This window comes from Trichechus manatus, unplaced genomic scaffold (genome assembly GCF_000243295.1).
Source record: "Trichechus manatus latirostris isolate Lorelei unplaced genomic scaffold, TriManLat1.0 scaffold00013, whole genome shotgun sequence".
Lineage (NCBI taxonomy): Eukaryota > Metazoa > Chordata > Mammalia > Sirenia > Trichechidae > Trichechus > Trichechus manatus.
The window spans coordinates 23,102,150-23,114,403 of NW_004443949.1; the positions used below are offsets into that span (position 1 = coordinate 23,102,150).

At 35.2% G+C, this 12,254-nt stretch overlaps 1 protein-coding gene across 2 annotated transcripts in view; it reads left to right on the top strand.

Moving 5' to 3' along the window:
* Nucleotides 1-12,254, top strand: part of TBC1D4 (TBC1 domain family member 4) — a 228,868-nt gene that overhangs the window by 177,589 nt on the left and 39,025 nt on the right. Inside the window, exons 11-12 of one of the 2 annotated variants that reach the window (XM_004371418.2) lie at nt 1,496-1,660; nt 6,799-6,822. The exons of the other annotated variant lie outside the window; for it this stretch is intronic. Coding sequence (XP_004371475.1) covers nt 1,496-1,660; nt 6,799-6,822 — 189 coding nt within the window. The remainder of the gene's footprint in view (nt 1-1,495; nt 1,661-6,798; nt 6,823-12,254) is intronic. 2 annotated transcript variants of the gene reach the window in all.

Below are 12,254 nucleotides of genomic sequence, written 5' to 3' on the forward strand. Positions count from 1 at the left end.
GCAAATTCTAAAGTAACTTAACAGTGGAGCTTCCTGTTAGCCTAAATAATTAGCTTACAATATCAGGGTTGAAAAATCACCTAAATTAACTTCATATGGGGGATGATATTTGGCTATATTTTATTACACAGTAAAAGCAAAATGTGAAAATCATCAAAAAATTTTTTCTAGAATAAAGTGATACCAATAAGGAAACATGCATATGATCATTGACAGGAAATGTCCTTTAGAAATTATCTTCCATGTTGTATGAAAAATAATGTAACAAAATTATTTGAGATTTAGTGAGAAATAGTAAAAAAGGGTAAACCTGGAATTATAGCATGATTATCCTTCTTACTGTGTAGTACAAATCAGAACTTAATATCCAGTAACTAATTTTGTTTTTCCTCCTTATCTGTGAGTTTAATATAGGAAACATGATTCGGATACGAATGCCAATTGGAGAAAAAATGGAACTCTAAGTAAAAAGAGAAGGCTAATTTCTACATCAATTGTTATCAAATCAAATGTCCCAGAATTTCCTTTACTGACATAATTTTATCCTCAGCTGTTTTCTGAACGATTTGATAAAAAGATACTTTAGGATATATAAAAAGAAAGTAAATCAACAGAATTAAGTATTCCTTAGACTTCCTTTTGTGAACATGATTAAGTATTCATATATATAGAAATATTTTTTTATGATCACTGCATTTATATTTACCCAACGCAATAAATCTCATCTTTCCCAGGAAAATTATTTTCAGTAATTTCAAAATTATTTTCAGTAATTTAAGACATCAGTTATTTTAGCCTATAAATAATATCCCTATTCTTCTCTATTTTTTCTTCTCTACCAAATGCATTTTATAATATATTGGTTCAAACAGTTTCTATCAATGTAAGAAGATGCTATTTGCATTATTGTAAAAACTTGCTAGGAAAGGATTCTTCTTAAAAAAAGGACTCTGGACAAAGTTATAGCAGCACAGTTCATCAGCTTTCAGGAAAGAACATGGACATTAATGTTTTTTAAGCTAACAGAATTATAATGATTTCTGACAACCAGATGTGTGATTCTTGAATTCTTTGGAAGGTTTATATCTTTAAAATAGTTAAGTCTTTGAACTACTGATAATCACCTTTTCCTTCTGGAACTTGTTTCCGGTAATTATTTGTGCTTTCCTATTTTTTTTTTCCTTGAAGTGCCTTTTGCATGTAAAAACAAACAACTTTTTGTCATAAAATTGTTAAAAATTTCGTAGAGACAAACATATGGTTAGAAATGCTGCATAGATTAGGAGTTCAATTTGTGAAAGAGTGAAACTAGGCTGTGGTCATCTAAGTAGAGAAGTACATGCTACTTTTTTCTTTCCCAAATAAGATCCAGCCCTGAGCCTTTCAAAGATAGATTAAATTAATAGCAAGAACCTGTTTATATGCTTTTTCATAGTGAATGAAGATTTTGCCGAACTATAAATTAAGACAAATTTGCTGTATTTTCTGTACTCAGCACTCTTCCATCAGCTCGACGCATACACAAGGAGAGTAATTCTTCCTCCAGTCTTCCAAGTCTTCACACTTCCTCCTCTGTCCCTTCCTTCACTGCCCCCTCTTTCCTCAAAAGCTTTTACCAGAATTCAGGTAGACTGTCCCCACAGTATGAAAATGAAATCAGGTGAGATGAGTGTTGTCTGTTTTGCAGAGCAAAGCATTTTTGCAGTGATATACTGATATGTTACTAAAAAGTGGCTTATGAATTTTGGAGTGACATTTATGCATCCTTGTGTTGTGCTTGCTTTAATCTGCTTCTAATATTGGTTTCAGTTCCAATTAATTTTAAGAGAATTTTTCAAACCAGTAGTTTCGAAACTTTTTGATGACGTGGTTATCTTACGTTTTGAATTGTATTTTTTGTACTGTTTGTTTCTTTGCTTTGGACCTCAAAGTCTAAGCTTTGTATTGTTTGAAACAAGACCTGGAGCTAACACATACTAAGCAAATATTCCCTGATCATGCTGTTTTTGTTAACCTCCTTGGATATATCTCATGGAACCAAAAGCCCCTGATTTAAACAACTGTACTACAGTGATGGATCTAATATATCTTTATTATTAAGTATCTAGAACATTGCCTAGGCATTTCTTTGATATTTCAGTGACATCAATTTACTTTTCTGAATCTCAGTGGAGGTCACATAATGATTACAGGTTCATGTTGAAAGCAGCTCTTTCAGTAGCATGAGGGATCTCTCTGAATCTTGTAACATTGTCTTTTGTTCTGTTTTTTGTGCTTATTAGTGATGATATATAGACTATTAAATTGTGTTGCTCTTTTACCTACACAAAAATTAGATGTAATTTTTTTTTTTTGGAGAATTGCTTCTCTTTTTTTTTATTTGAAATTATACATGAAATCATATTGATCATTCAAGTCCTTAGTAGGGGATTGGCAGCCTTTGGAAAGTGGTGCGCTTAGTTGGAAACTCATAAAGGAGCTGCTGGTGGTTTAGAAGTTTTGTGAGATTCATTCCTGCTTCAATTTTTTGTGTAGCTTCAATTCATTCATTTTTATTGCTGTATAGTATTCCATTTAATTTTCCATGATTTATTAGTTCTCTTGCTGATTGACTTTTGTATTGTTTCTGATTGTTTGGTGATTGCCAGCTCTTAATCAAGGAGAGGAATACATGTGGTCAACCAGCCGTGTGACACTAAAATCTTGGATCTTAGGAAATCCTAAAAGTTAGCATGTAAACTGGTAACCCTTAGTAACTAGTTAAATTAGACCAATTCTTCAATTATTTCTGAGTTCTTTTGTCCATATGTCAATTTTTTTTCACTCCAAGAAAGATAATTTATATTGGATTAATATAATTTTAAATCTGAACTTTTCTCTGAATTAGTACAAAGTCATATTCCAACACTGAATTTTATTTCTAATGAAGAAAGTTGATGAAGAATTGACTTTAAAAGGTTTTTAAGGGTTCTGATCAGGACTACAATAGATGGACCCTGATAGAACGGGAGAAAAATGTGGAACAGAAGTCAAATTCTTAAAATTTTGACCTTACTGGACCAGTTGAGACTAGAGGACTCCCTGAGACTATCGCTCTGAGATGGTCTTTAAACCTTGAACTAAAACTATCCCCCGAGGTCACCTTTTAGCAAAATAACAGATTGACAAACAAAATAAAGGATATTACCTGTGAGTATGGTGCTTCATTTAAAAAACATCTTAAGAGCCCAAAAGGTCAACAATTACTCTAAAGCAAAGATGAGAAGATATGGGGGCAGGGAAACTAGAGCCCTGGAAACAGAAAAACAAGAACGCAATTGAAAAGAATGTTGACACATTGTGAAAAATGTAACTAGTGTCACTAAACAATTTGTGTAGAAATCGTCAGATGGGAACCTATTTTGCTATGTAAGCTTTGACTGAAAACACAATAAAACATTATTTTAAAAAAGTTTTTTCAAGGACAGCTTTATGGGAAAAGATTTAAAGGACCATAGCAGGAATTAACCACAAAAATAGTGTAATGTATATGTAATATGCAGTGAATTTAGAGAACCAAGAATTTACACATATAAAAATATCAATTCTCCTTATCTGTATAGTATTACCAGATCCCCTGGCAGATGGTTAAGCACTTGACTACCAACCAAAAGGTTGGTGGTTCAAATCCACCCAGAGATGCTTCAAAATAAAGTCCTCGTGATCTGCTTCTGAAAGGTCATAGCCTTGAAAACCCTATGGAGCCCAGTTTCACTTAGAAACACATAGGGTCATGATGAATTGGAATCAACTCTACCACACCTGGAATTTTTTAGGGTGTTTATAGTACTGCCTATCACTAAAAATACAATGCTTTCCATCAAACTCATTTGCAATTTCTTCCTGTTAGTTAAAGTGAGTATCTGTAGGATCCAATTTCCTTCTTGAGACAGAACGATGCCTAAAAGTGACAATTAAGAAGGTCAAAGGTTAGCTGTGAATAGAATGTAGGATATAAAAACAGTGACTTACTTTTTTAACGCTCTTTATAAAATTTAATGTAAGGTTATATACATTCGTCTTCAGTAGTTTTTGCTTAATCATATTCATTATTCTTGGTAAAAGCTTCCCATAGCCCTCTATACCTCATTCTAATAAAAAGACATTGAAGCCAGAGGGCAAATATACAATCGTTTTACATCACAAAATTTCACCATTTGAAATGCTGTATTTAAGTGTGCAGACCTTTTAAATTTGTAGGATCATTAAAAATTGTCTCATTTTCTGTACTTGGTAACTTTTCTTGGCTCTGAGAAATTCTAAAAAATCAGAGAGCACTACTCTTTTTTTGTAATTTGACAGCAGAGCGCCAATAGACCAAAAATATACTTAAAATAAAACTCTTTTCATTGAAAAGTACTCTGGTCATAAACATCTAGTTCAATGGATTATCACAGAGTGAACACACTGGTGTCACCACAACCTGGTTGATAAATGAAATGCCCCAGCACCCCAATGACTGCCCTCATTTCCCCATCCAATCACTACCCCCATCCTGACCTCAAATACCATAGATTAGTTTTGCCTGGTTTTGAACTTTATATAAATGGAATGACATAGCATATATATTTTTATATTTGGCTTCTTTTACTAAACATTAACTTGTAAGATTTAATCTTGTTTTTATGTGTAGCTTTATGGTTCATTCATTTTTATTGCTGTATGGCATTCCATTTAGTATATCACAGTTTATTCATTCTCGTTACCCGAATAGAGCCCGTGCCCTGGGGCAGTCGAGCCAGTGAAACATACTCCAGGTCAGAAAGAGTGAGAAAGTTTTAATTCAGGAAATATACACCACCGGGGACCCAACAGCAATGCAGGCTGTCCTTAGGGAGTCCCAAAAGGCATTTTTACATTAGAGCTTATATATGATTTTTACAAAGGTTAGAAGTGTTATTCATTTCAAGATAATTACAAGAGACTCTTTATCATACTGAAGAGTTAAGGAACCAGACATTTCCTTATCTGGCTAAAGATTAACATGTCTCTGACATCTGGGCTGTAATCTTCCTGTGGGGGATCCTAAGTCATAAAGTCATTAACAAAGGTATGCAAAAAGGGAGAAGGCAAAGAAAAAAAGAAACTTATAGGCAAGCTCTCAGTTAACCATTTTGAAAAGCAGAAAACATGCTGGGGAATATTAGGGTCACATTCTCTTGCTAATGGAAATGTGGGTTGTTTCTAGTTTTTTGGCTATTAAAATAGTACTTCCTTGATATTATTGTACATGTGTTTAGTTGTACGTATGTGTGCATTATTGACGAGTATCTACGCAGTAGTGCAATTATTAAGCAAAATGCACTCTTAATACACTTATGTCAAGTAGTAAGTCACTTAGATATAAATTTACTACTTACAGTCTTGGAGCGAGTGTTTCTGTCTTGGTAGTTTGAAATAATTTCAAACTTACAGAAAAGTTGCAAAATATTACAGAGAACTCCTGTTAACCCTTTACTCAGATTGACCAATTGTTAACGTTTTGCTACTTTTGCTTTATCATCTCTGTCCATTTACACACACACACTTATATATATTTCTTTATTCTAACGCATTTGTGAAAAGGTTGCATACAGGATGTCCCTTTACTCTTAATATTTTATTTTGTATTTCCTAAGAACATGAATATTCAAGAGCATGGTTTTATTCCAGTGGTTTCTGAACTCTTCATCTCTGACTATCACTTGTTTCAGAGAGAACATCATGCGCGCACGGTTACCATGATATATGGAACTGTTTAGAATAATGAGGGGAGAAGGTTCATAATACTATAATTTTCTTTTCAGTGGACACCTAATATCTTAGTAGTTGCGTAGAATGGATCTTTAAATTGCATAGTCAAGTAACGTACAGGGTCAGTTAGAGCATAGCTTAGCAAATATTTTTAAAAAGTAATTGCTTTTTAAAATCTGAAATTTTAAATTCAGATTAGGCCTCCTTCTCCAGGACCACTATTGTGATTTATTGAAAACACATTAGGTTACTATTTTTGAGCAGGCTGAGATAAAGTAGCCAAGATCTTTTTTAGTACTGTGGTTTATTGATTTGTAGGTTTATTTACACAACATTGTAATGATAAAGGAGGGAGAATAAGTATATTTTTTTGTTTTATTTAAAATTAATGTTTAAAAATGTAATGTTGTTTAGTAGCTATGTCTATAATTGTGTATGATGCTCTGGTATAATTCTATAACATCTATTTCTCACATATAACATATTCTTGCTGTCAGCAGGCATCTTTGTTTGTCCTCACAATTGCTTCTGAGGTTTTACAGCTCTGTAAAAAAATTATTTGTACTGAAGCTCATTGGTCAAAAGTAAATGATAGGTGTTACTTCACTTACAAAACTTTTCAATAATGAGAAAATAAGACTTTGCTGATGAAGTACTTTTTGGTATAGTTTTGGTTTCAGAGCCCTGGTGGTGTAGTGGTTAAGAGGTCGGCTGCTAACCAAAAGGTCAGCAGTTCCAATCCACCAGCTGCTCCTTGGAAACCCTGTGGGGCAATTCTACTCTGTCCTATAGGATTGCTATGAGTCGGAATCAACTCGATGGCAACAGGTTTGGTTTTTTGGTTTAGTTCTCTTATATTCACAGATAAAAGTAATATAATTATTCATTATGCTTCATTATTGATGTAAATCTTATCTATGAATTATTGATGACTTATGGAAATGCCTTTTTATTCTAAAACCTAATTGTGAGTATATATCTTTCTGTGTGTGTGCTAATGCCATTCTTTGTTTCCTGTTGTACTAGACAGGACACTGCTTCAGAATCAAGGTGATTAGAGGTCTAATTATTTTCATTTAAACAATTCAGAAATTTTTCCAACTGAATTTTATCATTAGTTTAAAAGCATTTTTGGTTGTGTCCTGAATGCATGCCATCACTGCAGATGCTATGAGGTTATATAGTAGAGAAAATGTGACCTGGTGTAATTAAAGATCAGGAAAGACTACTGCAAACAGAAATCCTGTTTCTACTCTATTCCATATTGACATTTCCTTAGAACTGTGCTGTGACCACGGATCAAAGCCTAATGATCATTTTGAATTAATAGAAGCGAATTTTTGCTAGTTTGGAGGTAGACATGAGGGGTTTATTCAAAATCCCAGGAAGATACAGATATGAGTGCCTGGCTACCATTACTGAACATTTTGATCAAAGATCCTATAGCAGAATCCTGATCAAAAGGGGGAAAACGCAGAACAGAATTTCAAATTTTCATGAACTCCTGACTTCCTGGAGCGATGAAAGTTGGATGAACCTCTGAAACTATTGCCCTGAAATAATCTTTAAACCTTAAGCTGAAAATATTACCTAAAGTCTTCTTAAAACTAAACAGTAATTTAGCTTAAGTAGTAAAATATGTCTGGCTTGAGCATTATGGTCTTTTAAGAACTATCTATATGGGATCAAAGTGACAACAGCAACTTGAAAAATTATATGGGAACCTTGGGGGCATTGCATTTATGTTAACAGGGAAGGAACAACTCAGACAAGGAGGGTGAGAACGGTTGCACAACTCGAAGAAGGTAATCAGTGTCACTGATTGGTACATGTAGAAACTGTTGAATTGGTTTATGTTTTGCTGTGTATGTTCTCAACAACAACTAAATAAAATTTAAAAAAATTACAACCAGACCAACACAATAAAACACTTGTCTTTAAAAAAAAAAAGGAAAAGAAATGAGCACCCTAAAAGAAACATACTCATAAAATATAGTCTGATTCTTACCTGAAGCTGAGGCCTTTTGACCACTGGTCTGGACGCAGAAGAGCACCTAGTTCCTTATTACGGAGGTCCGACCACATCTGTGATGACGTCTCTTTTCCTTGACCCGCATGCTTTTTGTGGCAAACATCCACAGTGACTGCTGAATAACTTAGCAGCAAGTGGTTATTTTCTACTTTATTCCAGTTTCCATATTTGCTCATTTCATGAGCTTAATGAAAAACAGACATACCCATCCTCCTTGTTAGGCCACTAATTATTTAGATTTCTTTCTAGCTGGAGTAAAAACAGAGTATGAAAGATAGAACTAGAATGAGATGTTCCAGGAGAAGAAAGTTATCAGAAAATTATTTTGGCCACATGGATAAGATTTTTAAAGTGACTTTTTTTTGAGATTTGTAATTGATCTATGCTTTTATTCTGAGTGTAAGATCATTTAAATAAAACTTCTTATCTATTTTTTAAAACCTAATGGAAATTTTATATTTATCTTTTTCCCTTTTTCAAGCTCTACTGCAGGAATAGAATGAAGTCTGGTTGTTGCCTTAGAGATCATCTGGCTTATAATTTCCTGGTTTTTACATATGGTTAGATTGAACCTCAGAGCCCTAGTGGCACAGTGGTTAAGAGCTCAGCTGCTAACCAAAAAGTCAGCAGTTAGAATCTACCAGCTACTCCTTGAAAACCCTCTGAGGCAGTTCTACTCTGTCCTATAGGGTTGCTATGAGTTGGAATCAACTCGATGGCAATGCGTTAGATTAAACCCCAGACAGGTTTGATAGCTGGCTTGATATTTTCTATATTGTAAGTTATAAGAATCTGAATAAGGAAATGAGCCACCCAGAGCTTTTTTTAAAATTGTACTTCAGGTGAAGGCCCGCAGAACAAATAGTTTCTCATGAAACAGTATCACACACACTGTCCTATGACATTGGTTAACAACCCCACAACATGTCAACCCTCTCCCCTCTTGACCTTCTCTTTTTGGTGAAAATATACATAGCCAAAGACACACCACCCCCAAAATTTCTACATGCACAGTTCAGTGACATTGACCACGCTCTTCCAATTGTGCTGCCGCTCTCACTCTAGATGAAGGCCCACAGAACAAAATAGCTTCTCATTTAACAGTTAGTACACATGTTGCCCTATGATGATGGTCAACAACCCCACAACACATCAACACTATCCTTACTCAACCTTGGGTTCCCCATCACCAGCTTCCTTGTCCCCTTCTGCCTTCTGGCCCTTGTCCCTGGACTGCTGTACCCCATTGGTTCCATTTGGTTTTATGGGGCTGTCCAATCCCTGGCTGAACGGTGAACCTCGGAGATGACTTCACCACTGAGCTAAAAGGGTGTCTGGGGGCCATACTCCGTGGTTTTTCAAGTCTCCTTTAGGCCAGTAAATCTGGTCTTTTTTTTGTGAGTTAGAATTTTGTTCTACATCCTTCTCCAGCTCTGTCCAGAACCCTCTGTTGTGATGCTGGTCAGAGCAGTCAGTGGTGGTAGCTGGGCACCATCTAGCTGTACTGGACTCAGTCCAGTGGAGGCCTTGGTAGCTGTGGTCCATTAGTCCCAGAGCTATTTTTAATTCTCATGTATAGAACTTACTTAAATTTTTTAAAAAGAAATCAGTATTCAGTGTAGAGTTTAGGCAAAACACCTTTGTTCTACTCGTTCTTTTGTTTTTTAAACATTGTTCCACTGACTGATCTACGTCTTTTGACTCGTGGCTCAGATACTGTATATTGATTTCTACTAGAATAGTTCAATTTTGATTTTATTTAATTAGAAAAGATTTTCTGTAGGATGACAGATGTGTACCCAGTTGAGAGCCAGAACTTACAAAGTTTCATTGTTATGTCAGTCTTTGTTGCCTTTCTTGAGACATTTACAAAGAGCAAGCTTTTTCAGCCTTCTCTTAAATAGATGGAATCCTGGTGGCACTGTGGTTAAGAGCTGGCTGCTAACCAAAAGGTGGGTAGTTTGAATCCACCAGCTGAGCCTTGGAAACCCTATGGGGCAGTTCTACTCTGTCCTATCGGGACACTATGAGTCGGAATCAATTCAACAACAGTTTTTTTTTGTTGCTGTTGTTGTTAAATAGATGCTGTCATATTAGTCAATTCTTGTGCTTTATCTTGAGTTGTAATCCATTCTGATTAATTGTAGATTTAGCCAAAATGTGTAGTCATTGATTTGGACCATGAAGTAGTTTTGAGATGGATGCTAGGGAGCTTGGGGAAGCATTGCTACTCAGCAGGACACCTTTGTAAAACCAGTCCTCGCGGTAGAATTTACTTTGTGAAGAGTATCTATGATGTCCTGAAGGGAAATAAAATAAGACCACATCATTTTTAAAGTTGAGTCTCTGAGTGGCCACTAATACACCTTCATTCTCTACAATTTCCAATGAATTCTTATTAAAGTAGACAAGAATGCGTTACAAATCTGTGTTAACATAAGAAAGATAAAGTTAATAGTTGAGATGGTGAAACTTGTTCAAGAATATATCAAAAAGTTATTTTGAAGCTTTGAGGGACTCATATCCTTAGCTTTGAGTAGATGCAGTGTACATTAGGACTTGGAGAAAACCCTCCCAGTCTACGTGGTAATAAACATAATATGGGATGTATCACCCCCCATAAAGCCCTCATTTGTGGTCACAAATTATGGTTCTCGATTAATTGCTGACTGGTAACAGAAAGTATATATAGAGATAATATTAAAAAAAAAAAAAGTTGCCATCAATTCCGTTCCAACCCATGGTGACTCCATGTGTGTTAGAGTAGACCTGTGCTCCATAAGGTTTTTAGTGGCTGATTTTCCAGAACTAAATCACCAGCCCTTTCTTCTGAGGCACCTGTGGGTGGACTTGAACCTCCAACCTTTTGGTTAACAGCCGATCATGTTAACCATATGCACCACCCGGGACTGCTATATATAGCTTATATCAACACAAAAATGGATGGGAGTTCTCTAAGTTGTACTCCTTCCTAGTCATTCATTTGAATTTCGTAAATTTCTGATAGAGGTAATGCTGGCACGTAATACTTTTCCGAATATGTCTCTTGAGGGAAAATGTTAATGTACATGTTTATAGACAAAGTAGATAAGAAGGTGGAGAAAGATTATATGAAAAGAGAAGGGAATGGTTGTAACTGGTTTTATGATTTAAAAAATATAGAGATGATCAATATGCCAATGTATGTATATTCCAACATACTAATGTGTTTTCGATTAGGTCCTTCTATTTACAAATAAAATAATATGTACATTTTGGAGTACAATTGTTTCAAAAGAAAAGGAAATGAGACATTCACACAAATGTAGCACCTAAGAATACTCTGAAATTATTTTTCTACCAAAATAAATGAAATTATTCCATTAAAGAATGGAAAAAGAAGTACTGACCAAAAGAATTAATGCTAATTAGAGACTAATTTTTCCACAAGACACATAAAGGATGCTGGGAGTCACGACTATAGTACCACAAAAACATGAGCCTTGTTTTTGTGGTCTATATGCTTCACTTCAGCTAATGCAAAGGGTATTTACATTGGCATTGTAACCTGTAGTGTTCACGTGTCTGGATGCCTGGGTTTTAATCCTGGGTCCTTTACCTGTTATCTGTGTGACCACGGGCAAGTTACCTAACCTCTTTCTACCTCAGTTTTCTCACTAGAAATGGGAAGGTAATAACACCTCCCGCATAAGGCTGCCATGAGGATGACAGGAGTTAATACATGTAGATGCTTTGAACATTGCCAGGCATGTAGTGTGTGCTTTCTGTGAGTATAAGCTTTATTACTATTATAATCAACACCACATGTTGTCTTCATTGTCACGCAAACAAAGTAGGCATCGTGCTTGCCTAACTGCTAAATTTAAAGGAGAAGCTAAAGTGAAACTAATTATTGTAGTGAAAAAATAAATAAAAAATGTTTTCCCCCTCACCTTATATAGTTTCTAAGTAGGAATATTGGAATACTGATGCACAAAACTGTTTCCTGTGGTTTTGATTCTTGATCTTACCATGTTGAGAATGTCAGATAGCTGACTAGATGTAAATCAAAAAGTCAACTGTTGTACGTTGCATGCATGTACTGACTCTTAGCTGAAACCTAAGTTCTGAATACATACCTACTGTTATTGAATGAAGCAGAGCAGCTTTTGCCTTCTCTCTGCAACCCTGTCAGAATGTCTTTTTTTAAATATAAGAGAGTCAGTGACCTGTTACACAAGTTCTTTCTTTCAGCATATTATTATCTTGTATTTTGACTGCTAACCTGTGGCTTATTGTTAGCTGATAAATTCCAGGAATTTATCATAGGAAAATTTTTTATTTGGCAGTTTATTTAGACTACAGGTATTAAAAATTTAGATGTTATGGGGAGACTCCGGCAAGATGGCGGTCTAGGCAGAAGCACCACGCCGTCCCTCCACAACAAAGATCCGAAAAACTAAGCCAAACA